The sequence below is a fragment of the Panicum virgatum genome, chromosome 9K (genome assembly GCF_016808335.1).
Source record: "Panicum virgatum strain AP13 chromosome 9K, P.virgatum_v5, whole genome shotgun sequence".
NCBI classification, from domain to species: Eukaryota; Viridiplantae; Streptophyta; class Magnoliopsida; order Poales; family Poaceae; genus Panicum; species Panicum virgatum.
Window position 1 is genome coordinate 70,239,249 of NC_053144.1, and position 27,719 is coordinate 70,266,967.

General features: G+C 47.8%; 2 protein-coding genes and 2 pseudogenes across 6 annotated transcripts; 3 read left to right on the forward strand and 1 right to left on the reverse strand.

The window, feature by feature from the left end:
* The first annotated feature begins 301 nt into the window (after positions 1–301).
* Positions 302–27,293, forward strand: LOC120647570 (serine/arginine-rich splicing factor RS31-like). Of its 3 annotated transcripts, none has more exons than XM_039924402.1 (6): positions 303–461; positions 574–702; positions 2,775–2,887; positions 2,999–3,228; positions 3,964–4,285; positions 4,460–4,779. In XM_039924402.1, the coding sequence occupies exons 2-5, from the start codon at positions 597–599 to the stop codon at positions 4,283–4,285; spliced, it is 771 nt and encodes a 256-aa protein (XP_039780336.1). In that variant the 5' UTR covers positions 303–461; positions 574–596; the 3' UTR covers positions 4,460–4,779. The 3 variants fall into 3 exon arrangements, with proteins under 3 accessions (XP_039780337.1, XP_039780336.1, XP_039780335.1); XM_039924401.1 differs by having other exon boundaries at positions 4,472–4,779; XM_039924403.1 differs by lacking the exons at positions 3,964–4,285; positions 4,460–4,779 and adding an exon at positions 27,127–27,293 and having other exon boundaries at positions 302–461.
* On the forward strand, positions 4,974–7,617 carry LOC120647569 (pentatricopeptide repeat-containing protein At3g53170-like). 3 transcript variants are annotated; one of them, XR_005664831.1, is made up of 4 exons: positions 4,974–5,306; positions 5,405–6,502; positions 6,597–7,092; positions 7,206–7,617. XR_005664831.1 is itself a non-coding variant. In XM_039924400.1 (3 exons), the coding sequence occupies exons 1-3, from the start codon at positions 5,016–5,018 to the stop codon at positions 6,624–6,626; spliced, it is 1,419 nt and encodes a 472-aa protein (XP_039780334.1). In that variant the 5' UTR covers positions 4,984–5,015; the 3' UTR covers positions 6,627–7,604. The 3 variants fall into 3 exon arrangements, 1 of the variants encoding a protein (XP_039780334.1); XR_005664832.1 differs by having other exon boundaries at positions 4,984–5,306; positions 7,198–7,604; XM_039924400.1 differs by having other exon boundaries at positions 4,984–5,306; positions 6,597–7,604.
* LOC120647568 lies at positions 7,490–10,715 on the reverse strand (annotated as a pseudogene).
* On the forward strand, positions 10,755–27,660 carry LOC120647572 (annotated as a pseudogene).
* The last annotated feature ends 59 nt before the right edge of the window (positions 27,661–27,719 follow it).

The window sequence follows — 27,719 nt, forward strand, 5'->3', positions numbered from 1 at the left end:
GAAAAACAGCCCCTTTAATTTGTTTTTTATTTTTGAAAAACAGCCCCTTTAATTTGTTTTTTATTTTTGAAAAACTGTCCCTTTATTTTGTTTTTTTGAAAAACAGTCCCTTTACTTTGTTTTTTTTTGAAAAACAGCCCCTTTAATTTGTAGCAACAGGAACGATGAACATACATGTCTAGAGCCTATTATTGGAAGCTTTTGAATTTGGCCTAGAGACGAATGGGCTGCAGGCCCAGAGCTTTCGTTAAAGTTACAGCGCCGCGGCCCATGAACAGGTGGCCCTTTTCCAACTTGGTCTCACATCACATCGCATCGCAGGTCGCAGCAGCCTGCCAGTTTCTTCACCACTTTTTCCTGAGGTAGGCTTTGCGCTCTCCCTGCCTCTCGTCTCCCCCTCGCCGCCTTCCTCTTCCGCTCTAGGGTTTATACCATTCGACTCTCCGCCGGCGTCTCCGCAGGTTGGTGCTCACCAATCTATCTAGCTCCATGCCTTATCGGCGCCCTCCAATCCTCTCCCATGGAGTTCCGTTGCTCGATTCGCTGGTTATCTTTTTTTTTTTTGTTGTGTAGGCTCGCCAAGGAGGGGAGACACGATGAGGCCGGTCTTCTGCGGCAACTTCGACTACGACACGCGCCAGTACGACCTGGAGGGTCTCTTCTCCAAGTACGGCCCCATCCGCCGCATCGACATGAAGTCAGGTATCCGGTCCCATCCCTCCCCTGCCTCTCCTCCCTGCTACTCCGGTGCTCAAATTTAATTGAGGTGGGGAAAATGCTGCTTGTTTCGCCACCCCCCTACACAAGTGCCTAATTGGCAGTACCTAATTACTTAGAGCTGTGCGTCTTGAGCCTAATACTAAAATGCAGTGTCTGGAGTCACGTTGCGAGCAGAGTATGAAATTATGTAGAGTAAAATGCACTGTGGGTTCTTAAACTAGTTCTCCTGTTCTGTTTAGGTCCATGAACTTTGAAAATGCATTTCTAGGTCCAGGATTTATTTAAGTGAGCCATTGAGGTCCAAAACGCCCTTGACCTGCTCTGACCGTCTACGTGGATCGCCAAGTCGGCTCTGACGTGGATTTTTTTTTATTGTTCACCCCTCTCTCTCTCCCCGTCCTCCCCCTCCATCACGCCTCCGCCTCCGCCTCCCTCTAGCCGGCGGCGCCCCCTGCTCTCTCGGCGCCTCCTCCCTCTCCGGCGAGCAGGGGCCCGGCCCTCCCTCCCTTCGTCTCCTCTCTCTCCCTGCCGGCGAGCTGCCCCAGCCCTCCCTTCCTGCCCCGGCCGCGAGCCGTCCCGTCCCCTCCAGCGGCAGGGGCGCGGGGTGGCGGCGAGTGCGCGCGCTGCCCGCGGCGGCGAGCGCGCGCGTAGGGCCGCCGCCGGCGGCTCGCGCGCAGGGCCAGCGGCGGCGGCGCGCGCGCCCAGGCCCATGGCGGCGACGGCGGCGCGCGCAGCCCCTCCTCCCTCCTTCCTCGCCGCGCAGAGCCGCCCCCTCCTCCTCCCTCCCTCCCGGCGCTTCCTCCCGGCGGCCATGGGCTTGGGCGGTGGCGGGCGGGCCGGGGCGCGGCTGCAGCCGCGGCGGGCTCCGGCGGCGTCCCAACCCCCTTCTCTCCGTCCGCTTCTCCCCGCCCCTCTCTCTCTGTCGGAGCTCTCCCGCACGCCGCCGCTCCGCCCCCTGCTCGCACGCCGCTGCTCGCTGCTCGGCCCGCGCGCGCACGCTCGCCGTGGCCTCCTCCGGCCTCCACGGCCACCGCCTCCTCCGGCCTCCCCGGCGAGGATCCGCACGGCCACCACCTTCCTCCTCCCTCGCGCAGCGGAGCAGAGCTCCTAGAAGACCACGCGCCGCCCCCTTCCTCCTCCGCCGTCCTCGCAGTGCCCGCCTGAGCTCCGCCTGCTCGCGCTCGGCCATAGCCGAGCTCCGCCGTCAAGCCTGTCCTCCGCGGGGCCATGGCGGCCGGCATTCGCCCTCCCCTGCTCCCTCCGTCGCGCAGCGGAGGCGAGGCGAGGCGCCCCCATCGCCGGCGCCACTCGTCCCCCTCCGCCCCCTCAGCTTGCGCGCGCGCGCCGGCCGCTCGCAGTGGAGGCGTGGCGAGGCGAGGCGCGGCCGGCGAGCCGCGAGCTCGCGGAGCTGAGGTAGCACGCGCTCGGGCCACGGCGGGCTCGCGGAGCGGCGGCGGCGTGCGCTCGGGCCACCGGCGCACGAGGTCGACGGCCACGCGGTGCTCTCTGCCCCCGCCGGCGGAGGAGGGAGGGAGCAGAGTAGGGGCAGCGGCACGGGAAGGACGCCGGAGGAGGGGATGGGGAGGAAGAGAGAGAGAGAGAGGCAGTCCACGTTGGATCTAAGTCCATGTCAGATCCGAGTTGGCCGTCCACGTAGACGGTCAGAGGCAGTCGGAGGCGTTTTGGACCTCAAGTGACTCACTTAAATAGATCCTGGACCTAAAAATGCATTTTCAAAGTTCATGGACCTGAACAGAACGGCTCAACTAGTTTAAGGACTCACAGTGCATTTTACTCAATTATGTATCCTAGAATTAATTCCGAAACCAGTCTCGCTCTAGTCCTATTTACAACATATACGTACGTATGGTGCAATTATCTCCCCGCTATACCGCAATGCCTAATCATCCCGAGCATATGCTGCCACTGGGCATCTGCATGTTTACAACTTCGTATTCATCCGCAATGTGTATTTACTACCAGTTCTGTCTGGTGCGGGGAAGGGAAATCCTCAAAGTCCTTGCTCAATTTGTTCATCAATGTATCTGCTGTAGGTTATGCTTTCATTTACTTTGAAGATGAGCGCGATGCAGAGGATGCTATAAGGCGTCTCGACAATGTGTCTTTTGGTTATAGCAGGCGCAGGCTCTCTGTAGAATGGTCGAGGGTAATTTTTTTGTTTCTACCCAACTGTCATATTTTCACATTTTCATTTCTTTATGACCAACATTAATGAATTTGCCAATCACCATCGCTCGTTCCTATGTTTTAATTCCAGCAAGTTGAACCAGTGTCAAGGAGCCGTGATAGGCCTGCTGGGGATGTAAAGCCAACTAGAACTCTCTTTGTTATCAATTTTGACCCCATACGCACTAAAATTCAAGATATTGAGAGGCATTTTGAACCATATGGCAAGATTACAAACATTCGTGTTCGAAGGAACTTTGCGTTTGTACAGTACGAGACACAAGAGGAAGCTAGTGCTGCTGTCAAGAACACTGATAAGAGGTATGTATGCTTTGCTTCCATATGTTGCCCCTGGCTGTTCGCCCATTTTCCAATCATTAGTGTGTTGTTCGATTGCTATTACTCCCAGTTCCATGCTTAAAGTTTCTCCCCACAGCCTTCATTTTCGTCTGAATCAAAAGCTGCTTCTACACTATAACCAGGGCAATCTTTTTTTTTAATGAACTAGATATTATCCCTTGTTCCTGGATTTTTTTTTACTTATTCTCGTGATGGTTTCTTATGAATAAATGTCACACATTATGTTGATTTATCCAAATGGCTTCCTCCTTACTATAGTTTCTTAACATACCTTATTCCTTTTGTATATTAGAATACAGTCAATATGGAAATAATAAATACATTGCATCTGGTTACACCTTACAGAATGTTCAGTATCCTTGAGCATTACTGTGCATGCCTCACAAAATAATTTGACAAATGGATACAGACATTTTTTAATTGGCGTGATACTTGTTCTTCTTTTGCATGGTCCCATTCTGTTCTGATAGTGACTTGATGCATTATTTCCTTCAAATGAAAGAATTTTCGGATCTTAAATTTCTAAACGTTTGCCAGAATACTGCTGTTTCCTTTTCTTGCATTCCAGCAATAGTAGGCATAGTGGTTCTCTTATGGAACATTATGCTCTTTATCCTTGTAGTTCTGATTACTTGCTTAAACTTTTTTACATCAAATTTCCCCCTGATTGGGTGCATTCCTTTGTTTCCCACACAGCACAATATTGGACAGGGTGGTGACAGTAGAATACGCCTTCCGGGATGATGACAATGAAAGAGATGACAGATATGGTGGCAGCCCCAAGCGGCGTGGTCACGACAGGCATCACGGTAGCCCCTACACGCGCTCACCTAGCCCAAGGTACCGAAGGGACTACAGTCCAAATTATGATCGGCGCGGGCGTTATCCTGGGTATGATCGCCGTGATGGAGCAATGTATGATAGGAGAAGCCCAGTATATGATCGTTACGACAGGGGCAGAAGCCCTGCTTATGATCGCTATGATAGGAGGAGAAGTCCTGGTTATGATCAATACTAGGTAAGAAGAGTTCTTTCAAGTTATATATTTTAGCCTTACAGTTAATATGCTGAAATGCTGAGGTCTGCCCACCCCTTACCCAACTGGTATAACTTTGAAGTGCGCTTATTTCTTACCATCTCGCTATGTCTAATTCTTTTATCATCTTTGGTTTTGCCTTTAACCTTTGCTCAGCATCTTTTGTAGTTGGTTGGTCCTGAAGAACCCAGTAAGGAAGTTGTGCCATGGAGGAAGTGGCAGGCAACATGATTTTTCTGTGCCAAGTATACTTGGAGCTGCCTTGGTGTCCAAAATAGCGCAACAGTGTAATGTGGTTCTGTAGTTTCTGTTGTTGATAGGAACAAATATCGTATGTTACATGGATTGCTTGCCGTTGCCACCTTGCCTAGCTATTTCAAGGATAATTTTTGGCGCTGACATTGGAAATGTAATGTCTCCTGACCAGCTTCTACTCTGAATCAATGCATTCACATTTCTCAATTTACTTCTGAGAACTTATGCATGAGCATCTCCCAATATGTTGGTGATGTCCGTTTTCCTTTGCCTGGTGTTCGAAATGTTTGAGGGGCAGACTTGTGGTCAGATGTTCTCAATTCTGCCATCCAACGGTACTGGTGGCTATGTAACGAATCGACGGCTCTGCTGAATTCCCTTGGTCACATCGCTTCTCTTCCCCTCCGGAGGACCTTATCGCCGTCTCGCCCTCGCTACTTCGCCGACCCCTTGCGCCATGCATTCGCCGGCGCCGCCCCCGCCCACCAACACGCCGTCCCGGGCTCCCGTCGTTCCGGCTGCCCGCCGCCGCCGCCAGCGGCCGAAGCCGCCTTCCTCCCCGTCCGTTCCCGACGCTGAGCAGCCGCCGGACGCCCTCGCCCGCATCCTCCGCACCGAGGCCGCCGTCTCGGGCGTCTCCCGCAAGGCCGCGGCCGCGCGGCAGCAGTCCACCCGCCTCTGGCCCCGCGCCGTCCTCGAGGCCCTCGACTCCGCCGTCGCCGCCTGCCGCTGGGAGTCCGCCCTCGAGGTTCCCTCCCGTTTCCGTTAGCTTTGTTTGCCCCTCTTCCCCAGGGCGGGCTGGTGTGCTGGTCCCAACGATGCTTACGGCTCTCCTGCTTGCGCTAGATCTTCGAGCTGCTGCGGAAGCAGCACTGGTACGAGCCGAGGTCGCAGACCTACGCGCGGCTGCTGATGATGCTCGGCAAGTGCCGGCAGCCCGGCCCAGCCACCGCCCTCTTCAAGGCGACGCTCTCGGAGCGGCTCCGGCCGACGGTGGACGTGTACACGGCGCTCGTCGGCGCGTACGGCTACAGCGGCCTGCTGGAGGAGGCGCTGGCCACCATCGACCAGATGAAAGGTGCTGCTGATTGCAAGCCGGATGGGTACACGTTCTCTGTCCTCATAGATTGCTGCGCTAAGTCGCGTCGCTTCGATCTGATTCCTGCTCTTCTTGATGAGATGTCGTACCTGGGGCTTGAATGCAATTCTGTTATTCACAATGCGATAATCAACGGGTACGGTAAAGCCGGCATGCTTGAGGAGATGGAGAGTGCACTTTCCATTATGCTTGAGAGTGGGAACAATGTGCCTGACATTTACACGATGAACTCTATCATCTGGGCTTATGGGAACAATGCAAGGACAAATGAAATGGAGAAGTGGTACAATGAGTTTGAGTTGATGGGTATTGAGCCAGATACCAAGACGTTTAATATCATGATCAAGTCCTATGGTAAGGCTGGCATGTATGACAAGATGATGTCGATATTCAAATATATGAAGAAACGCTTCTTCTCTCCGACCACGGTTACCTTCAACATAGTAATAGAATGTTTTGGGCGTGCTGGCAACATTGAAAAGATGGAGTACTACTTCCGGCTTATGAAAATTCAGGGTGTGAAACCCAGCCCCATCACCTACTGTTCTCTAGTTAACGGGTACAGCAAAGCTGGACTTCTTGACAAGGTTCCAGGAATTATTCGGCAGACTGAGAACACTGATGTTGTCTTAGATACTCCATTCTTCAACTGTGTTATAAGCGCATATGCAAAATCTGGAGATATCAAAATAATGGAAGAAATGCTGCAGCTTATGAAGGACAAGAAATGCAAGCCTGACAAGGTAACTCATGCCACCATGATTCAGGCATACACTGCACATGGGATGGAAGAAGCTGCTAGGTTGTTAGAGATGGAGGCTGAAAGATTTGATAAAAAGTTGATGGTAATTATCTTTCACTTTTTTTAAAAAAAACGAGCTCATATTGATTATCCCATGTTAGTTCACTGATATCATTGCTTATTTTTTCTTGGATCAGGGACCGGTTTCTGAGGTTGATGGCAAATAATGCCTACAATCCTTCCTTTGTGGGTTAGTGCTAATCCAAGATTAGATAAACATGATTCTATGCAAGAGGTGCTGCCAATTGGATGCAGACGGCAAGAGAACCAGAAAACGCAGAACTCTTTCTATATCCTGGTCAGATAACTAGTTCCTCTGGCAGATAGATAATCCATCTATTTGGGGCTCGCATTCAGTACTCGAATATGATGGTCGCGCGCACACAAGCAGATTGCAGATCTGCCACCGCGCTGATCTGGGGATGAGTTCACACTTGCCGCGGCAGCGAGCTTCATGACGAAGAAGCACGTGCTCTTACTTCATGCCGGGGGTGACAGCAAGAGCCAAGAGGGTTCCCTGGGCGAACCCCATGGGGAAGGCTTTCCTGCCCCTGCCTTACCTGGCCGGGGACAATCCTGATGGACCCGTTACACTTCTTTCGATCACATTCTCGCGATTTCATCAAGCGCAAGGCAAGCCTTCAACAATCAAGATTGTAGCTTATAGAGAAAAATGACTAGAACCTATTGTCCATAAAAAGGCACTGCCACTTTTGTGCTGTTTCTAATTTCCAATAGGTGACCAGGTGGGATCTTCAATGCTTCATAATGACAGGGGATGTTCTCCCCTGCTTTGGTGCCTCAAACCTAGTTCTTCCTGAAGATGCTGCTTGCATTGTGACGGTGCCCACCACTCTGGATGTTGCCGCTAATCATGGAGTGGTTGTAGCGTCAAAGGATGGCGGGATTGATCGGGAGAACTATTCTCTATGTCTGGTTGATAATCCCATGCAGAAGCCAACAGTGAGCGAGCTTGTAGAGGGCCATGCCATTCTGGATGATGGGAGAGCATTACTTGACACGGGAATAATAGCAGCAAGGGGTAAAGCATGGCAGGACCTTGTCACGCTTGCACTCATCTGGCCATACCACCCATGTATTGTTACAGACCAGAATCTACAGTGCTCATAAATTAATGACGAATATACCACTATGAAATACCATGAGACTTAACTGAGTCCTGCTGATTAGACAACAACATCGAATAAATTATAACTTTGCACCTAATCTTCAACAACATGGCACCGGCGGCACGGTTCCAGAACATCTAACTTAATTGTGGAGGGAACTTTCGGCACGATGTATGTTTGGACAGCCAAGAGTGCTCGGTGGGCTTCCACGAGGGTGTCCTTGCGCATCAAAAAACATTTGCCAGATTTATTGGACGAGCATCTAGTCACACCATCAGTAGTGTCCAATGTAAGGCACTCCAGCGATCTTGTAGACTCAAGAATATGGCATGTTAACTCAACTAAGCTCTTGGCAGAAGAGAAATTGACTATATTCACGGACTTGAGTCTGTTGTAACTGTGCTCTGGCATCTTCCTCAGATCTAAGGAATCTTCAAAAATCGAGACATGCCCCATGCGTCCCGGGAAGCGCCCCGGGAATACCTAAAGATGAGCAGCCAAACTTAGAATTAACAGTTCTACTGTAGTTGCATACTCTACCTTTGCTGGGAGAATAGTGACTTACATTCAAGAAGAAAGACTCCAATGAAGGAGAAGCATCAAAAAAAGAAACCAGAGAAAAATAATCATAAGATTGTCCACATAGAGAAATACTCAAGAACTTGAGGTGGTGAAATCTGCTAGGGGGACCATTGGTGTATTGACCTTCTGCAAAAATATGTCAAATCTAATTATATTCCAATCAATGTCAGCTATGATAGCATTATATGCATATTGATAGTCAACAGACACATAAAGTTGAAGAATATATACCTCAATTTCCGAGTATATGGCAAGAGTTTCAAGATTTGGCATGCTGGATGGAAGCTCAGTACGAGCATAGAAGGCACCATTAGAACAGATCCTTTCCAATCTCTTGACTCGCAATGTTTCTCCAAGTAGGAGCTGTACACCACGGCGACCTGCAAAGCGAAAACTTGAGAGATTCGGCGCTTTGCTCTCTATCACTTTCAGCCTAATGCAATCTAACACCTCAAGGTGACTGAACCACTGCAGACAAGGTATCTTGAGGCAAATTATATCGCTGCAATGCTTAAGTTCCAACTGCTCCAAAGCAAAAGAATTGGAAAGAAGACACTCTATTTCATATCCTGTAATGTTCACCATACACAGCTGTAGTCTAGTCAGGCTTATCAAACACCCAAGTTCAACTGTGGGATGAAAGTTACAACCGGAAAGTAGAAGATACCGAAGTGAGTCCCCTGTTCCATTAGATAAAAGTGAGCATGGAAAGTTGTACTTTGCCTTCAACCGAGGTAGACAAAGGTTCAGTTCTTCAATCCCTGGTTTAACAGCAATCTGAAGCCAACTATCAAGATGACAACAGTCTTTCACATCATAAACTGAAGCAATCTGAAGCTTCAGTACCTTCAAACCAATGCCTGAGTGTTTTTCCAGAATGTAGTCAACTTTGCTGGTGAAATCTCTTGCTTTTTCAATCTTTCCATATTGATTTCCATTTAAGCCCAATGCTTCCTCACTGAACTCAAGTTTGGGATGGCATCTCCAGGAACGAGAAAAGGCCCGAGACACACAGGCAACTCAGGCAGCATCACGCATTGGCATTAGGGAATGTATATGACACCAGATGTCCTGCATGAGCACACGAGAAGAAAAAAAACAGCGCTGGAATTGTAAAGGCAGATGGTTTGTCATTTCAACAAGAAAAACAACCCCTGTGCAAGATTGCTGAACATACGTTGAGTTACAAAGACGGATAGAGCATTGGAATGGTTTGTAGACATGGAGAAGTCACCTCAAGGTGTTAGATTGGTTGGCTTCTGTGCACTTGTATCAAGTAAAATGCACAGAATGCTGCTATACTAAACAACAGTATACTAGAAATTATTGATGGAAGACAACATCTTGGCTATATAGGAAATGCTTATTATTTATGGATTTGAGACCCAAAAATGATGTGCACAACTAAAACAAAGTATGGTTGTTTTTTTACAGGGGAGTTTTTTTATTGAAAAAAAAAGAACTGCAAGAGTTGGGCGAAAACACACTACTACACTAGCAGGACTGAGGAGATTAAACGTTACGAGATCAATTCGTAAACTTCTGTTAGTTAGTGAAGTTCAAGCAGTTGTAGTGCTTACGAGATCAATTCATAAACTTCTGTTAGTTAGTGAAGTTCTAGATGTCATAGTGGTATCCTAGTTGTAACATAAATCTACGATCATCAAAATTCTATTTTGTACCTCTAGAAGGTTTGGCTCTGAACGTCCCTTTATTTGACCACCCAGAGAATTTTCATCTTGTTGACAGACTGAACCCTTCCTTTCAGCCTGTGAAGCAATGGATCCATCTGCAACCACCATCTGGGGTTATGAATAATTTAGCACCAATAGAAGAAAACAAAGAGCACAAGTACAATCATCCGTGCACAAATCCCATATGCTTCTCTTACCAAGCTTGCACGCAAGAACACTAACAGTTTTTTTTTTTAAAAAACAACTTTTTCAATTTAATCGAGTAAAGGTCCAATTGGCCATAGAGACATAGATATTTTTTGCGAAAATTGCAACCAACACAAGCCTCGTGAAATTTGACTAGTCCAATGGAACAAGAGAACAGATCCCATCAGCGACCGGCCAGTAGGATATCCCTTCTGAATTGCTGTTGCTCTCATCCCTCACAAAGTTCAGGCATCGGTTTCATTTTTTTTATTTTTCTGTTGAAACCACATCAAGTTGTAACAAGAAAGTATGTGGTTCTACAAATGGTCTACTCGATCAGAAGAAAAGAGCAATCTTGGTGCCCACCAAAGTAAGGCAACAATACAACCCCGGACGGAACTAAAAAGGGGAACTTTTTTCATACGAAAAAACACTGAGCGAGTGTACAGGAATATCCTAACGCTCTGTGGATGCCAGGAAAAAAAAATCATCACACAGAAGACCAAATGTTAAGAGGCAGCTTACTGCGGTATTCGATTTGGCGACGACGCCTCTGCCGCTCCATGGTCAGGAGCCGATTCAACTTCAACATCCCCATGGCGCCAAGACGCCTCGGATCGACTCGGGGATTCAATGGCGGTCACCGCTCCTTTCCAGCCTCTGTCCCCCTCTCTCGCTCCCTCTCTTCCTCCCCCTTCTCCGCGTGCGTTTTACAGCCTGCCGCGGCAGAGAGGCTTTGCGCCCTCCCAACCGACCGCTCTCTCTCCCCCTCGCTGCCTCCCCTTCCGGTCTAGGGTTTATACCGATCGCCTCTCGGCCCCATGCCTTCCGAATCGCGGGCGTCTCCGCAGGTTGGTGCTTACCAATCTATCGAGCTCCATGCCTTATCTGCGCCCTCGAATCCTCTCCCGTGGACTTCCGTTGCTCGATTCGCTGGTAATCTTATTTGTGTAGGCTCGCCGCCCAAAGGGGACAAGAGGGGTTTTGGGGCACGAGTGTCAGGTGCGGTTGCGACTTGCGAAAGGAGGAGGCGACACGATGAGGCCGGTCTCCTGCGGCAACTTCGACTACGACACGCGCCAGTACGACCTGGAGGGTCTCTTCGGGGCCGTCTATTCCTCGCGCAAGCTATTGGAATCTGATCCATCGCTGAAGGACCCTCGCTCTCGTCTCCGGTCTTCTTCCCCATCTCCGGTTTCTCTCTCCCCTACTCCCTCTGTCCATTCTCTCTCTCTCCCTCTCCTCTATCCAGCAGCGGCGCTCCTCCGCCTTCTCCGGCGACGGATCGAGCGGCCCGAGGGAGGAGGAGCAGCGTGGACGGAGGAGGGCGGCGGCGCGGGCAGCAGCGCCGGGCGCGGTCGCGGGGAGGATGGCAGCCGTGCCGGGCGCGGAGGAGGGTGCCGGCGCGGCGCAGAGGAGGGCGATGATGCGGGCAGCAGCGCCGGGCGCCGAGGAGGGCACCGGCATGGCGCGGAGGAGGGTGGCAGCGCGGGCAGCAGCGCTGGGCGCGGAGGATGGCGAGCAGCAGCTCCGGGCGGAAGATGAATAGCCGGTTCTTCTGCGACAGCACGTTGCCCAATCGCTCGCGCGACAAATAGACGCCCCCGTCTCTTCTCCAATTACGGCGCCATCCGCCCCCATCGACATGAAGTCAGGTATCCGATCCCATCCCTCCCCTGCCTCTCCTCCCTACTTCTCCGGTGCTCAAATTTAATAGAGGTGTTTCGCCACCTACACAAGTGCCTAATTAACAATATTAAATCTGCGCGTTCTGAATCTAATCCGTTATGAACAGAGTATGAAAATCTGTATCCTAGAATTCCGAAACCAGTCTTGCTATAGACCTATTTACAGCATATACGTATGGTCCAATTATCTCCCTGCTATACCACAATGCCTAATCACTAATCATCCAGCGCATATGTTGCCACTGGCTGGGCATTTGCATGTTTGCAACTTCGTATTCGTCCTTAAATAATGTGTATTGACTACTAGTTTTGGGGTGGGGAGGGGAAATCCTGAAAGTCATTGCTCAATTTCTTCATCAATTTATCCGTTGTAGGTTATGCTTTCATTTACTTTGAATATGAGTGCGATGTAGAGGATGATGGGTAATTAGTCTTGCTCCTACTCACACACGGCGTGGATCAGCTATGGGTTGCTTTGCACCTGTACTTAAATTGATGACTAGCAGCAGTGAGCTAGTTATGGTAGCAGCTATGCTGACTAGCAGCAGTAGCTAGTTATGGTAGCAGCATAGTAGTAATAGTAGCAGGCTCCCATGCCTTGTAAATGCTCTTTTTTGACTGGTGGTGTATAAAAGAAAAGGGCAGCCGCAGCTCACTGGTTTTAAGCAGCACCACTCCACGTGTGTTCTTCCTGCTTCTCTTCCTCTCCTTCATCTTAAACCGGCAGCCATAAAGGGGTGTGTGTGATCAGTGTGAGGTTGAAGCCAACAGAGGATGCTATAAGGCGTCTCGACAATATTTCTTTTGGTTATAACAGGCGCAGGCTCTCTGTAGAATGGTCGAGGGTAATTTCTTGTCTCTACCCAACTGTCATATTTTTGCATTTTCATTTCTTTATGACCAAACGTTAATGAATGTTTCAATCAGCATCATTCATATGTTTTAATTCCAGCGAGTTGAACCAGTGTCAAGGAGCCGTGATAGGCCTGCTGGGGATGTAAATGTTGGAAATATGTCCTAGAGGCAATCATAGAGATAATCATATTTCTTTGTATTCATGATTAATGAAGTGTTCCTTGAATATCCATGAAAGACAACTTGTATTGATTGACAATTAGACTCTTTACTTGTATGGTTATTCTAAAGCTGTTCCTAGTCGGAGTTCAGGTGAGGACACACATGGATATTAGACTAGCACATGTATTAGTTGATGACTATGTTTCACAAGTCATAGACATGTAGATGTCAAACTAATAATGTGGGCTCATGTGGGATATGAGTCTGAACTGACCCAACATGAGATGATGACTTCTCATTACACAATATGTACGCTGTGTCCTAAGACCTGAGATCGTCGTATGTACTCAAGATGTGAACCGACTTACTTAGGAGCCATCAAACGCTGCACCGTAACAGGGTAGTCATAAAGGTGGCTTTCGGGTCTGTCAAGAAGCATGCTGTGAGACATAGTCGGTCAAGATGGGATTTGCCCCTCTCTACAAGAGAGATATCTCTGGGCCCCTCGAGTGATTCGGATCAGGAAATGCATGGCCATGCTGGGGTTAAGAGTTAACCAAGGATTCCGAATCACAGGATCGAAAAAGAGCGGTTGGCTTGGAGCTAGACCAAATATCATGAGGCAAAAGGAACAACATGTATATGATATTGTGGCGGCTCGTCTGATATGATCTTTGTGTGCGTATAGGAGTTGACATGTCTTGCTAGAGGCTAATGTCTACTATTGGGCCGAGTAAGAGTACTCGGGCCATGTCTATTCGCATGTGAGCCCATAGGGTCACACACTTAAGGGAAAGAAGCCTGATAAGAATGAGATCCGAATTAGACTGGGCTTAGGTGCACTAATGGGCCTTTTCAGCCCAAAAGGGGGCGCCCAAGGTGGGGCCTAAGGCAGCCCACCTAAGGGGCTATATAAACAGAGGAGAGGGGGGCGCCTAAACTCTAGACGGTTTACTATTCGCAACTGCACTGCCGGCTTCCATCTGTTCGACTACATCAACGCCCGACAGAAGTTCCGCATCCGCGCGTCTAGTGGTAATCCCGTAATCTATAACAGCAGTAGTTCCTGTTTATGGGGTAGAAAATTTTTGTTTTGCGTCCCCATATTCCTACAGCGGTATCAAGAGCCAGTGCTGTCTCGTTATAGATTCGGATATGTGCATATGGAGATATGCGTAGTTTCAGATCGATCTATGACCTAGTTTCGTAAACTAGCTGCGAAGGTTGTGCAACGACATACTCCTACCGGTCGGTTTTCCGCCATCGGAGTTAAGTGATTCACATAAACCCGGTCGCTGCGGTTGGAGATCAATGTGATTGGTCGAATCGAAACTTAGGGCATAAACCAGATGCATGAGATGCATAGGGCAGTAGATTGGATCTACTGCGAATTTCGTTTTGTTGCAAAAGCGTGTTTTACAGTAAAACAGTCATAACTTTTGCATACGAACTCGGATTTAGGCGAATTTTATATCGATTTGTATCTACAGAAATAGTTAGACTTGGTTCAGAACAATGTAACTGTTTTCGCGAAATTTAGATTTGTGAAATTCGGCCCAGAATTTTCGGCGTTTTAAGTTCGGACGTCGGAATCGCATAACTCTGTTTTCAGGTTTTGTGATCAGTATTGTCCCTATGTGTATGTGATGCATGTGTGTAATTGTTCCATGACCTGCGTGTCGTGATTATGACAATTCGGCTGGAGCCATATGAATTATTGCATTTGATGTATGTAGCAGCACCGTCCAAATTAAACCGGCTTAAATGCACTAACCATCATCTTAATACTTAATCAAGTTACTGTGCACTTAAAACGGTGTAACCTGACAGGCTGTCGGGTAAAATCCCGATTAAACTACTGTACTCCAGGATCACAATTGCACTTAGACCCGTACGAAGACGAGCACAGGTGATACCAGCATACAGAAAACCTCAAATTAATTTACAACACGAGTTTTACATAAAAGGTTCGAATACAAACGACAGAGTTCAAAAGCACAGCGGAAGTTTAAAAACTGAGTTCGAAATACAATATGGTAACCACGACGACGATACAAGGTGAGCTCCACATCCTGCCCACCGATGTGACGCCAACATGCCCGATCTTCACGAGGAAGGCGGGGCCCACTCAACGGTCCACCCAGGAGGAAGTGGTTGTCCAATCCAGGACGCGCAGACCTCCTCGAAGTCAGCGGGAACACAACCTGCTCGGAAGGGTTCAACAACAACCCTGAGTATACTAATACTCAGCAAGTCTTACCCGACTTTGGGTATACTTAGCCCATTACTTAGACATGCAAGGCTTTTTGGCCCTGGAGTTCTATTGCTGAAAGGCTGCTAGGAGTGAATCCTTACTTTCAATATTTTAGCTCCATTTAGTATAGCGAGTATTAACTAAATTCGTCTAAACATCTAGAGCACACATGGTGGATCAGATTATCCTTCAAAAACTCACAAACCAGCCTTTTCCATTCCGTTTTCATTCCACTTTCTTACTACGATGTGACAAAGTGACCAAGGCTCTCATATCCGCGAGTCACGGCGAATCGATCCGATTTAACCTTGCAAGGTGGACCTAACTCACACGACACGTGAAAACCCCGTCGGGCCACACACGTCAACTGTTCCCATCATCACCCCGACGTCTGAATCACGCCTGCCAAAACCCGGGTGAAGGGTCCCTCACGGCGAACTCCCAGAGAACCCGAAGGCGACATACTATCCAACACCCGCCATCATTCCACTCCCAGAGTAGCAGGTCGCGATTCAAAGTATCGTTGCAAATCAGGTAATTAGCTTACCGGTTTCGACTACCTCCTACTTTCGGCATGTGGTTAGTACTGTTCAATCCTCGATCAACACTGCCAACAACGGTACGGTCCTCAATCGACACAGGCGGAGATTTCCTTTCATCCATTCCATACCAAAACTCCAACTCATTTTCGCCCGGTCTCCATTTCTTTCTACTCAACAACTCATTTCAAAGCCATAGCTAAGGAATCAAGATCCTAAAACTCGCGAGTGACAGTAATCACTCGACTTTTACCGAGATCCTACTTAGCAAAGAATTGCTAACGATACCTGCACACTAGTATGGACTCACAGGTACCTATGGAGAATATGCATACTAGGGTTTCATACAACTCCTAAAACTTAAATGCACAAATACTTAAATAAACATTGATATACTGAATTTATGGGTTATGCTCTGGGGCTTGCCTTGCAGGTCAGCGGGGTTAACGAGATCTTCTGGAGCGTGCTCAACGTCGTCCTCCAGCTGCTCTCCCGCCTGCGGCTCCTGGACCGGCTCAGCAATCAGCTCGTAGGCGGCTTCGTTCGGGACGTCTACACGAATAAAAATATGCCATGCAACCGTTAGACACAGTGCGATGCATGAGTGCTTATGATGTGATTCCAAAGTTCAACTCATTTTAGCCTGAAGTGTTTCCTTCAAAACATCTCCTAAACTTACTCAGAGTAGCAGGGATTAAGACAGACTCTTGCTTTGCTGGGGTTACACATGCGTGAAATAATAATCAATTAACCACAAGGACAAAAGATAAAGTTGAAGCTAGGAACTAAATAAAGATCAAAACTTAACATGCCACAGGGATCTATTAGCACAACTTTGATATCATGAAAAGCTGCTGATACTGAGTGCATAAATAAATTACCAACACCTGATAATATAGAAAAGCATTTCTTTAGCCCTAGAAAAGGAAAACAAGCAATAATAGATCCACAAACATGCACAAAGGCTAAGCACCCGAAACTTTTTAAGTGAACTACATATACCAAGAGTAAGCTACTGAATAAATTTCATAAATTTTTGAGCAACAGAACAACCCGGAATAATTAAACTAGCTTAAACACAAACTGAATTTTCATCAGGGGCAAAAGTGACATTTCACATGCACAAGTATTTTTCCTCTGAAGATCTTAATTTTATAAACCTAACAAAATTTGTTTGGCATTTTTCGCATTTTTCTGTGAATTTCTAAGCAAATACGAATTATCAGTCGAATTAACTAAAAAAACATAAAAGAGGGGGCTGACAGCCGGGCCCCACTTGCCAGTGGGCGTCGGCCCAGCTGCTCCCATCCCCACCTCCTCTGCTCTGCCCCGCGCCAAGGCCGTGGCCGGCGAGGCGGCCTGCACCGCGGCGGCGGCGGCGTCCTGGCCCGCCCGCGGCTCGCCGGCGGCGCGGCCTGGCTCGCCCGCGGCCTAGGCAGTCCGGCGGGGCCGGCGCCCGCGGCGACGCGGCAGGGCACACGCGTAGCGCTGCCCACGGCAACGCAGGGGCAGGGCAGGGCAGCGGCGGCGCGCGGCCGTTCCGGCCCGGCCGGCGGCGGAGGCGGGGCTAGGCGGCGGGGTAGCGTCCGCGGCGGGCTGGCGGCTGCGGGGCGCGCGGTGGTGGCGTGCGGCCCCGCGCAGGGAGGGCTGGCATCGTGCGCGCGCGGCGGGCGGCGTGTCCGCGGCGGCGATTCGGCGTCGGCGGCGCCGAAATCGAAAGGGGAAACGGACGGGGAGCATAAGGGGGTTGCGGGGGAGCTCACCGAGGCTCGATTTGGGGCAGAGGATGGCCGGGAGAAGGAGCTCGACGGAGAGGGCGAAGCTCGGGACGGACGGCGATGGCGGACGGCGGTCTGCGGTTCGATTTCGGCCGGGGTGTGGCTCGGCCGAGCTCGGCGATGCTTGGAGGAGGCAAAGGGCGAGGTGAAGTGGCTTGGGGCGCGAGGAGACGAGCTGCCGCGGCGAGGATGGTCGGCGCAGAGCTCTGCGGTGGCTCGAGCTCGTCCTGGCTCCTCGCGAGCTCGAGGATGGGAAAGGAGAGGTCGGGACGGAAGCTTATAGCGTCTGCGCGAGGAGAAGAGCGGCATCAAGCGCGATTGCCGACGCGTGGAAGCTCGCCTCGCCGGCGGCCACAGCGGCGGTATGGGCGTCGGGCGCGCACAGCGTCGAACAGGAGGAGCACAGTGGAGCACAGTGGAGGAACAGTGCCCCGGTTGAATGAATTTGACTTGATTTTGACCAAATAAAACTCCAAATTTCATATAACAACTTGAAATTTGGCCAAAATAAAAGTTGCAGAGCAAAAGAAGAGCTACAACTTTTGTTTCGGGCGAAAGTTGATTTGGATCTCGGATCATGGAGAAAAACGAGATCGAACATCGCTAAGCAGACGTTTACTATGCGAACGCGATTAGCGCTAATGGCAAACTTGAGTCCACGATTAGCGAGTTAACTCGTGATTAGCGAGCACAATTAACACAGGGGTGTTACAATGTAATAGCCTGCGTGCCAACCTATGATGATCCAAGTCGTGAATGTAATTTTATTTACTAGCTATTAGGTGTAATAGCAAGTTCTAGTTCTTGGAGTTTTCATCACATGAAGGATGGTGTACATGTACATGGAGATGGAGATCAACATGGTGAACAAGTTCCATGAAGATGGAGATCTACATGGCGAACAAATTCTATGGAGATGGAGATCACCAGAAGAACAAGGGCCATACTGATTCACAATTATGTGCTTGCCGTTCTTGATGTTTTACTATTACGTGCGTCATAGTAGAAGTAGAACGATCCCTCACAAATTTCGAGCTATCATGCCCTGTCAACTAAACCTTGCACTGTCACATGTCTTGTACGATTGGTGGTGGGTCTATGAAATTAGGGCGCCACTGGTTTTCCTTGACTAGACAGGCTGTATCGGATACATGCACGCATAAGGGTTGGTTAGCTTGACAAGGTTAGCTTAACGGTTAAGGACCTTGGGGCATAAAGGTTGGGCGCCGAGATATGAGATGTCACCCAACAACAAGAGTCATATGAGATATGATTAGCAAAGAGTTGCTTACCGATCTACCTTGTCCTCTAGCGGTGATGCTAAAGCTCACTAGTCGACTTGATAGTTGTGGGTCTTGAATCACTAAGAATCAATGGAGGGATATTAATTTTAGTGGGAGTAGATTCTGTTAAATTGTTTAATATGATTTACTCCATCATGAATATGTTTATCTTAGTATTTTGTATTATTATTTTGTTGTAGATCATGGTCCGCAATAACACCCAATCCTTTTCATTGCGTTCGGTCCTTGAGAAGGACAAATTGAATGTGACTAACTATGCGGATTGGATCCGCAACCTGAGAATTGTTCTCAGGGCAGAGAAAAAGGAAGATGTTCTAGATACCCCATTACTAGAAGAGCCTGCTGATGATGCACCTGCTGCTGCAAAGAATGCTTACAAGAAAGCATGTGACAACAATCTTGAAGTGAGTTGTCTCATGCTAGCTTGCATGGAACCCGAGCTGCAGATACAGTTCGAAACAAACCATGAGGCGCACGATATGATCGTGGCGCTTCAGAATATGTTCCAGACTCAGGCCAGGACTGAAAGGTTCAATGTGTCCAAGGCCTTTGTCGAATACAAACTTACAGAAGGCGCAGCAGTGGGACCACATGTGATCAAAATGGTTGGTTACACACAGAGGTTGGAGAAGCTGGGCTTCCCACTTGGCCAAGAGTTGGCCGCTGATTTCATTCTTGCTTCTTTACCGCCGAGCTATGGGAACTTCATCTTGAACTACCATAAGCACGGGGCTGAAAAGGGCTTGAATGAACTGTGTGGCATGCTCAAGACAGCAGAGTGTGACATAAAGAAGAGCACATGCAGCGGCCATGTGATGATGGCTGTCCAGAATAAGCCTACCTTCAAGAAGAAAGATTCTTCTTGGAAGAAGAAGGACAAGGCTAAGGTTGTGAACCCCAAACCGAACCCAACTCCCAAGGCTAAACCTGGACCAGTTGCAGACAAGTTTGAGTCGAAACATTGTGTCTCCTTCATGTTTGATGAAGGATGGTTATTCTTTTGCGAGTGAAAACAATGGTTGTGTGATCTCTAAGAATAACATGTTTGTGGCTCTGCCGTCCATTAAGAATGGGCTATCTATTCTAAATCTTGATGATTCACATGTCTGTAATATAATTGCTAAAAGGCCTCGGCTTACTGATTTGAATCCTACCTACATGTGGCATTGTCGTCTCGGTCATATAAGCGAGAAACGCATGAAGAAGCTCCATTTGGATGGACTTCTAACTTCGTTTGATTTTGAGTCATACGAGACATGCGAAGCTTGTTTGCTAGGCGAGATGACCAAGACGCCATTCACAGGTTTTCCAGAGAGAGCATCAGACTTACTGGAACTCATACATACTGATGTATGTGGACCAATGAGCTCGATTGTTAGAGGTGGATTCCAATACTTCATAACTTTCATTGATGACTTGAGTAGATATGGCTATGTCTACTTGATGAAGCATAAGTCTGAAACTTTTGAAAAGTTAAAAGAATTTCAGAGTGAAGTTGAAAATCAGTGTGGCAAGAAAATTAAAGCTTTACGATCTGATCGTGGAGGCGAATATCTGAGCCACGAGTTTATCAATCATCTAAAGAGTTGCGGAATTGTTCCACAACTTACGCCGCCTGGAACACCTCAGAGAAACGGTGTGTCTGAGCGACGTAATCGAATTCTGTTGGACATGGTTCGATCAAGATGAGCCAGTCGGACCTACCGTTATCATTTTAGGGTTACGCTATAGAAATAGCAGCTTTCACACTGAACAGGGTGCCGTCAAAATCCGTAGACAAGACACCATATGAAATATGGACTGTCAAGTCTCCCAGTTTGTCTTTTCTAAAATTTAGGCTTGTGAAGCATTTGTCAAACGACTCCAGTCTGACAAGCTTGCACCCAAATTGGATAAGTGCATATTCGTGGGATACCCAAAGGAGACCTTAGGGTATTACTTCTACAATCGATCTGAGGGCAAAGTGTTTGTCACTCGGAACGGAGTTTTCCTAGAGAAAGAGTTTCTCAAAGGAGAGAAAAAGTGGAAGAACGGTGCAACTCGAAGAAGTTCGAGATGAGCCAATAGGACAAGACTCTACAAGTGACGCTAATGTAGCTGAACAAGTTGAGACGCCTATGGAAACAGAAGCACCTCCGCAACCACGAAGGTCAGTAAGGCTCCGCGCAGCACGGGAATTATTATTGTTAGACAATGATGAGCCTGCGACATATGCAGAGGCGATGGCAGACCCTGACTCCGAGAGATGGCAAGATGCCATGAAATCCGAAATAGAATCCATGAAGGAAAATCAAGTTTGGAACTTGATAGACCCGCCTGATGGTGTGAGAACCATAGAGTGCAAATGGATCTATAAGAAAAAAAAGATATGGATGGAAATATTCACATCTATAAAGCTCGACTTGTCGCAAAAGGTTTTCGACAAGTTCAAGGAGTTGATTACGACGAGACTTTCTCGCCCGTAGCAATGCTTAAATCTGTTCGGATTATTCTAGCTATTGCTACATATTTCGATTATGAAATATGACAGATGGATGTCAAAATAGCTTTCCTCAATGGAAATCTGACCGAGGACGTGTATATGATGCAGCCCGAGGGTTTGTCGATCCGACCAATGCTGGAAAGATATGCAAGCTTCAAAAATCCATTTATGGATTAAAGCAAGCATCTCAGAGTTGGAACATTCGTTTTGATGAAGTAGTCAAAGGGTTTGCCTTCATTAAAAATGAAGAAGAGGCTTGTGTTTACAAGAAGGCAAGTGAGAGCTCTGTTGCATTTCTAATCCTGTAAGTGGATGACATACTGTTGATTGGAAATGACATTCCTATGCTTGATTCCATAAAGACTTCACTGAAAAATAGTTTTTCGATGAAGGATTTAGGGGAAGCAGCATACATTTTGGGAATTAAGATCTATAGAGATAGATCGAAAAGACTTATAGGATTAAGCCAGGATATTTATATTGACAAAGTGCTAAAGCGGTTTAGCATGGAGGAGGCAAAGAAAGTGTTCTTGCCTATGTCACATGGCATACACCTTAGCAAGAATCAGTGTCCTCGGACGGCTGATGAGCGGGAGTGCATGAGCAAAGTTCCATATGCCTCGGCAATTGGATCTATTATGTATGCAATGATAAGTACACGCCCAGATGTTTCTTATGCTCTAAGTGTTACGAGCAGATACCAGTCTGATCCAGGTGAAGGTCACTGGACAGCTGTGAAAAAATTCTTAAGTACTTGAGAAGAACTAAAGATGTGTTTCTTGTCTATGGAGGTGAGGAGGAGCTCGTTGTAACGGGTTACACCGATGCTAGTTTCCAAACTAACAAAGACGATTCAAAGTCCCAAACAGGTTATGTGTTCACAATGAATGGTGGTGCTGTAAGCTGGAAGAGTTCCAAGCAGGAGACCGTGGCCGATTCTACAACGGAAGCCAAGTACATCGCAGCCTCGGAAGCTGCGAAGGAAGGTGTTTGGATAAGGAAGTTCCTTATTGAGCTTGGTGTGTTTCCAAATGCGTCCAGTCCGCTGGACCTTTACTGTGACAACAGTGGTGCTATTGCGCAAGCAAAGGAGCCTCGGAATCACCAGAAGAGCAAACACGTTATGTGTGTAGGGTCGAGATGGCGGACTAGAGGGGGGTGAATAGTCCTTTCTAAAACTAATTGCGCCGGCTAACCGAAACTTATGCGGAATTGAAACTATTCGCTTAGCCAAGACTACACCCCTCTAACTATAACTCTAAGGCACCTCCAAAAAGATCCTACACAAAGCAAATGGAGTGCCAAGCTAGTAAGATCTCTCTTAATAATTCTAATGCCAAGTCACACAAGCCTAAGCACTAGTACTTCACAAACCGGGGGTGCTCCTACACAATTCTAATGAGCAAAAGCACAAAGCCAACCTAAGCTCACTATATGCTCAAGGACAAGGATACACAATCCAAATCCAAGAGCTCAACTTGCTTAGTTACACAATCTAAGCAAGAGCAACTAATTAAGCTACACAAACTAACTAATCACTAGAGAGCAACTACACAAGCACAAGATATAGAAGAATGTAAATACAATGCTTGTGATTTGGAGAATGCAAACCACCGAGAAGAGTAGACAAAGTTGACACGGTGATTTTTATCCCGAGGTTCACTTGGTTGCCACCAAGCTAATCCCCGTTGAGACAAGCTCCAAGGTTGCCGCCGATCCTCTTGCTAGTGGTGACTCTCAAGTCACACTCTCCCACGTGGAGTGCTCACACCGAGCTCTAGCACATGATCCGGCCGGACCACTTGTTGCTCTTCACGTCTCGCTCAACTAGAGTTGCTCTTCGCGGCACCCGCGGGGTGAGCACAATACCCCTCACAAACTCTTCTCCGGAGCACCGCACAAACTTCTTGCGGGCTTCAACGGAGTCTCTTGCCACCAAGCCGTCTAGGAGGTGGCAACCTCCAAGAGTAACAAGCACACCGGCTTGCAACACGATCACCTAGTGCCACTCGATGCAATCTCTCAAAGCAATCGCACTAGAATCGCTCTCTCACTCGATCGGATGATTACTATCAAGTTAGAGTGAGTAGAGGGCTCTCAAGCACTCTCACACATGGACACCAAGTCCCCAAGGTGCTCTCTCACCTCAAATGGCCGGCCACACCCTCTATTTATAGAGGGAGGCCCCAAACTAGCCGTTACACTCAAATCCCGTGAAAACTGAGTTTTCGCGGACTGTCCGCCTCACAAAAACCGGACCGTCCGCCATTTAAAACCAACGGCTAGAACTGCAATGATTATGTGTCAGAGTCGACCGTTAGAGCCCCGGGCGGACTGTCCGCGCCCCTGGGGCGGACTGTCCGCGGTTGAAAACTTCGAACCAACCGATTTGCAAACGTCTCTGACTAAATCTGGAAGTTACCGGCGGACTGTCCGCTCCCCAGGGGCGGACTGTCCGCAGTTAAAAACAAGAGCACACACAGAAACCGCAGTGTTTTTGTCCCAGAATTTTCAGTAGGAGGCGGACTGTCCGCTCCCAAGGACCGGACGGTCCGCAGGTCATTTTGGGCACCCAAGACAGAACAACCAAGTTTCTGCGCCCGTTCCAGTTTTTAAAGGCGGACCGTCCGCCCCCATGGACCGGACGGTCCACAGGTCATTTTGGACCACCCACAGAGCCAAAAACGGTTCTGTTTGAGCTCAACCGAGATAACGGCGGACCGTCCGCACCTCAAGGGCGGACCGTCCGCAGGTCTAGGGCGGACCGTCCGCAGGTCTATTTCCAGCAGAAATGTACCTCGGTAAAACGGCCATAACTCTTAGCTCCGATGTCCAAATTAGGTGATCTTGGACTCTATGGAAAGCTAATTCAGAGGGCTACACAACCCAACTGAATTCTTAATCCAAAACACAATGGATCAAAGCAGTATTCCACTCCAAGAGACAACCTAATTTCCGGAGAAAATCGAAAAACCTTTCTTGCTTCCCAAAGTTGATCAACATCAACTCCAACTCTTTCTCCTTTGCAAATGTGCCAACACCATCATGTGAACAACACCATATGCATATGTGTTAGCATTTCACAATCATTTTCAAAGGATTTTCACTTGATCTCACCACGTCACTCGATCCTAGCAACATCGCAATGTTAGATCGCTCAAGTGGCACTAGATGACCGATATGCAAACAAGTTTGCCCCTCTTGATAGTACGGCCATCTATCCTAAATCCGGTCATGCACTTCTCTACACAACCTTTGACCGGTGAAATGAAATGCTCTACAAGTCATACCTTTGCCTTGCGCATTCCATTTCATCTTCCCAAATGTTGATGCCACACAAGCACCAAACTCCATCAAGCCTTTTGATCATCTTCATGAGTCAACACTTGGCTTGATCTTCCTTGAATGATATGATTCACTCCATATCATTACATGACCTCTTTGGTCCATCGATCTTGACCTTGCTCGCTCTTCACCGTTGCCTTGGTCCATCGGCGCCAAATCTTGCCCAAGCTTCACCGCCTCGCGGTCCCTCGCTTCAAAGCCTTGACTTGCCCTTCTCCATTGCAACCGGTCCATCAAGCCAAGCCTTGTCTTGATCTTCTCCACTTTGGTCACATAACTCCATGTCATGTCTCATATGCAATGAGCTCCTCGATCACACTATATGAGCATAGCATCAACCTTTAGCCATTTCTCCTCCATGGCACACGTTGCTCATACTAGTGTCTTTGTGTGGACTAATCTCCTTTGTATATCAACATAAACACTTATTAGTCCACCTAAGTTGTCACTCAATTACCAAAATCAAACAGGAGCCTTTCAATGTGGCGATTTCATCTCTTTCGAGAGTTCATCGAACGTGGTGAAATTAAGATATGCAAAATACATACAGATTTGAATGTCTCAGATCCGTTGACAAAGCCACTCCCGCAGTCCAAGCATGAGGCGCATACAAGAGCAATGGGTATAAGATACATTCTAGATTGACTCTAGTGCAAGTGGGAGACTGTTGGAAATATGCCCTAGAGGCAATCATAGAGATGATCATATTTCCTTGTATTCATGATTAATGAAGTGTTCCTTGAATATTCATGAAAGGCAACTTGTATTGATTGACAATTATGTGAATTGTCTGTGAGACTCTTTACTTGTATGGTTATTCTAAAGCTGTTCCTAGTCGGAGTTCATGTGAGGACACACATGGATATTAGACTAGCACATGTATTAGTTGATGACTATGTTTCACAAGTCATGGACATGTAGATGTCAAACTAATAATGTGGGCTCATGTGGGATATGAGTCTGAACTGACCCAACACGAGATGATGACTTCTCATTACACAATATGTACGTTGTGTTCTAAGACCTGAGATCGTCGTATGTACTCAAGATGTGAACCGACTTACTTAGGAGCCATCAAACGCTGCACCGTAACAGGGTAGTCATAAAGGTGGCTTTCGGGTCTGTCAAGAAGCATGCTGTGAGACATAGTCGGTCAAGATGGGATTTGCCCCTCTCTACAAGAGAGAGATATCTCTGGGCCCCTCGAGTGATTCGGATCAGGAAATGCATGACCATGCTGGGGTTAAGAGTTAACCAAGGATTCCGAATCACAGGATCGAGAAAGAGCGGTTGGCTTGGAGCTAGACCAAATATCGTGAGGCAAAAGGAACAACATGTATATGATATTGTGGCGGCTCGTCTGATATGATCTTTGTGTGCGTATAGGAGTTGACATGTCTTGCTAGAGGTCACTGTCTACTATTTGGCCGAGTAAGAGTACTCGGGCCATGTCTATTCGCATGTGAGCCCATAGGGTCACACACTTAAGGGAAAGAAGTCTGATAAGAATGAGATCCGAATTAGACTGGGCTTAGGTGCACTAATGGGCCTTTTCGGCCCAAAAGTGGGCGCCCAAGGTGGGGCCTAAGGCAGCCCAACTAAGGGGCTGTATAAATAGAGGAGAGGGGGCGCTACAGTACCTCCCCTCCTTCGCGCCCAAGCCCTAGGCCGCACGTGAGGAGGTTCTCGCAACTGCGCTGCCGGCTTCCATCTGTTCGACTAAATCGACGCGCGACAGAAGTTTCGCATCCGCGCGTCTAGTGGTAATCCCATGATCTATAACAGTAGTAGTTCCTGGTTATGGGGTAGAAATTTTTTTTTGCGCCCCCATATTCCTACAGTAAAGCCAACTAGAACTCTCTTTGTTATCAATTTTGACCCTATACGCACTAAAATTCGAGATATTGAGAGGCATTTTGAACCATATGGCAAGATTACAAACATTCGTATTAGAAGGTACTTTGTGTTTGTACAGTACGAGACACAAGAGGAAGCTAGTGCTGCTGTCAAGAACACTGATAAGAGGCATGTATGCTTCCATATGTTGCCCCTGGCTGTTCGCCCATTTTCCAATCATTAGTGTGTTGTTCGATTTCTCTTACTCCCAGTTCCATGCTTAAAGTTTCTCCCCACAGCCTTCATTTTGGTCTGAATCAGAAGCTGCTTCTACATTATAACCAGGACAATCTTTTTTTAATGAACTAGATATTATCCCTTGTTCCTGGATATTTTTACTTATTTTGATGATGGTTTCTTATGAATAACATTATGTTGATTTGCCCAAATGGCCTCCTCCCTAATGTAGTTGCTCAACGTACCTTATTCCTTTAATAAATAAGATTAGAGTCAACATGGAAATAATAAATACATTGCATCTGCTTATGCCCTCCAGAATGCTCGGTATCCTTGAGCATTACTGTGCATGCCTTACAGATTTATTTGACAAATGGATACGGACATTTTTTTCCTTGAAGTGATACTTGTTCTTCTTTTGCATCATTTCTGTTCTGATAGCCAGTTGATGCATTTGCACACGCATTGTTTCCTTCAAATGAAAGCCAGAATTTTCGGATCTTAAATTTCTAGAAGTTGCCAGAATCCTGTTATTTCCTTTTCTGGCATTCCAGGCTGGTTCACTTATGGAACATAGTGCTCTTTGTCCTTGTAGGACATCAAATTTCCCCTGATTGGGTGTATTCCTTTGTTTGCCGCGCAGCACAATATTGGACAGGGTGGTGACAGTTGAATACGCCTTCCGTGATGATGACAATGAAGGATGACAGATACAACAGCCCTGTAATCCTGATCATAATTAATGGAAGGCAGCTTTGATCTCAAAAAAAAAAAAAGATACAGCAGCCCCAAGCGAGGTGGTCATGACTCATGACAGGCGTCCTAGCCCAAGGTGCCGAAGGGACTGCAGCCCAAATTATGATCGGCGCGGGCGTTATGATCGCCGTGATGGAGCAGTGTATGATAGGAGAAGCCCAGTATATGATCATTACGACAGGGGCAGAAGCCCTGCTTTCAAGTTCTGTATTTTAGCTGTACAGTTAATATGCAGAAGTTCCATATTGGTGCTGACGAACCGGTAAAACCCCGCAACATGTAATGTTCGTGCAATCTTGCGTGCTTTCAGGCTGTAAATGATTGCATTCTGCTGTCTAGTTTCTTGATCAGTTAATTCAGATTTGGTTTTTTACCCCTCCTTGGCAATGTAAATAAGCAATGCCCAATGCCCAATGCCCAAACTCTCTGATT

What these genes read in the sequence shown, in the direction of transcription:
- LOC120647569 (XM_039924400.1), top strand. Translation starts at nt 5,016, where the DNA reads ATGCATTCGCCGGCGCCGCCCCCGCCCACCAACACGCCGTCCCGGGCT. An exon ending in GCTGGGAGTCCGCCCTCGAG is followed by an intron (nt 5,307 to 5,404) that starts GTTCCCTCCCGT and finishes TGCTTGCGCTAG; the next exon opens with ATCTTCGAGCTGCTGCGGAA. An exon ending in GATTTGATAAAAAGTTGATG is followed by an intron (nt 6,503 to 6,596) that starts GTAATTATCTTT and finishes TTCTTGGATCAG; the next exon opens with GGACCGGTTTCTGAGGTTGA.
- LOC120647570 (XM_039924402.1), top strand. Translation starts at nt 597, where the DNA reads ATGAGGCCGGTCTTCTGCGGCAACTTCGACTACGACACGCGCCAGTAC. An exon ending in TCTCTGTAGAATGGTCGAGG is followed by an intron (nt 2,888 to 2,998) that starts GTAATTTTTTTG and finishes TTTTAATTCCAG; the next exon opens with CAAGTTGAACCAGTGTCAAG. An exon ending in GTCAAGAACACTGATAAGAG is followed by an intron (nt 3,229 to 3,963) that starts GTATGTATGCTT and finishes TTTCCCACACAG; the next exon opens with CACAATATTGGACAGGGTGG.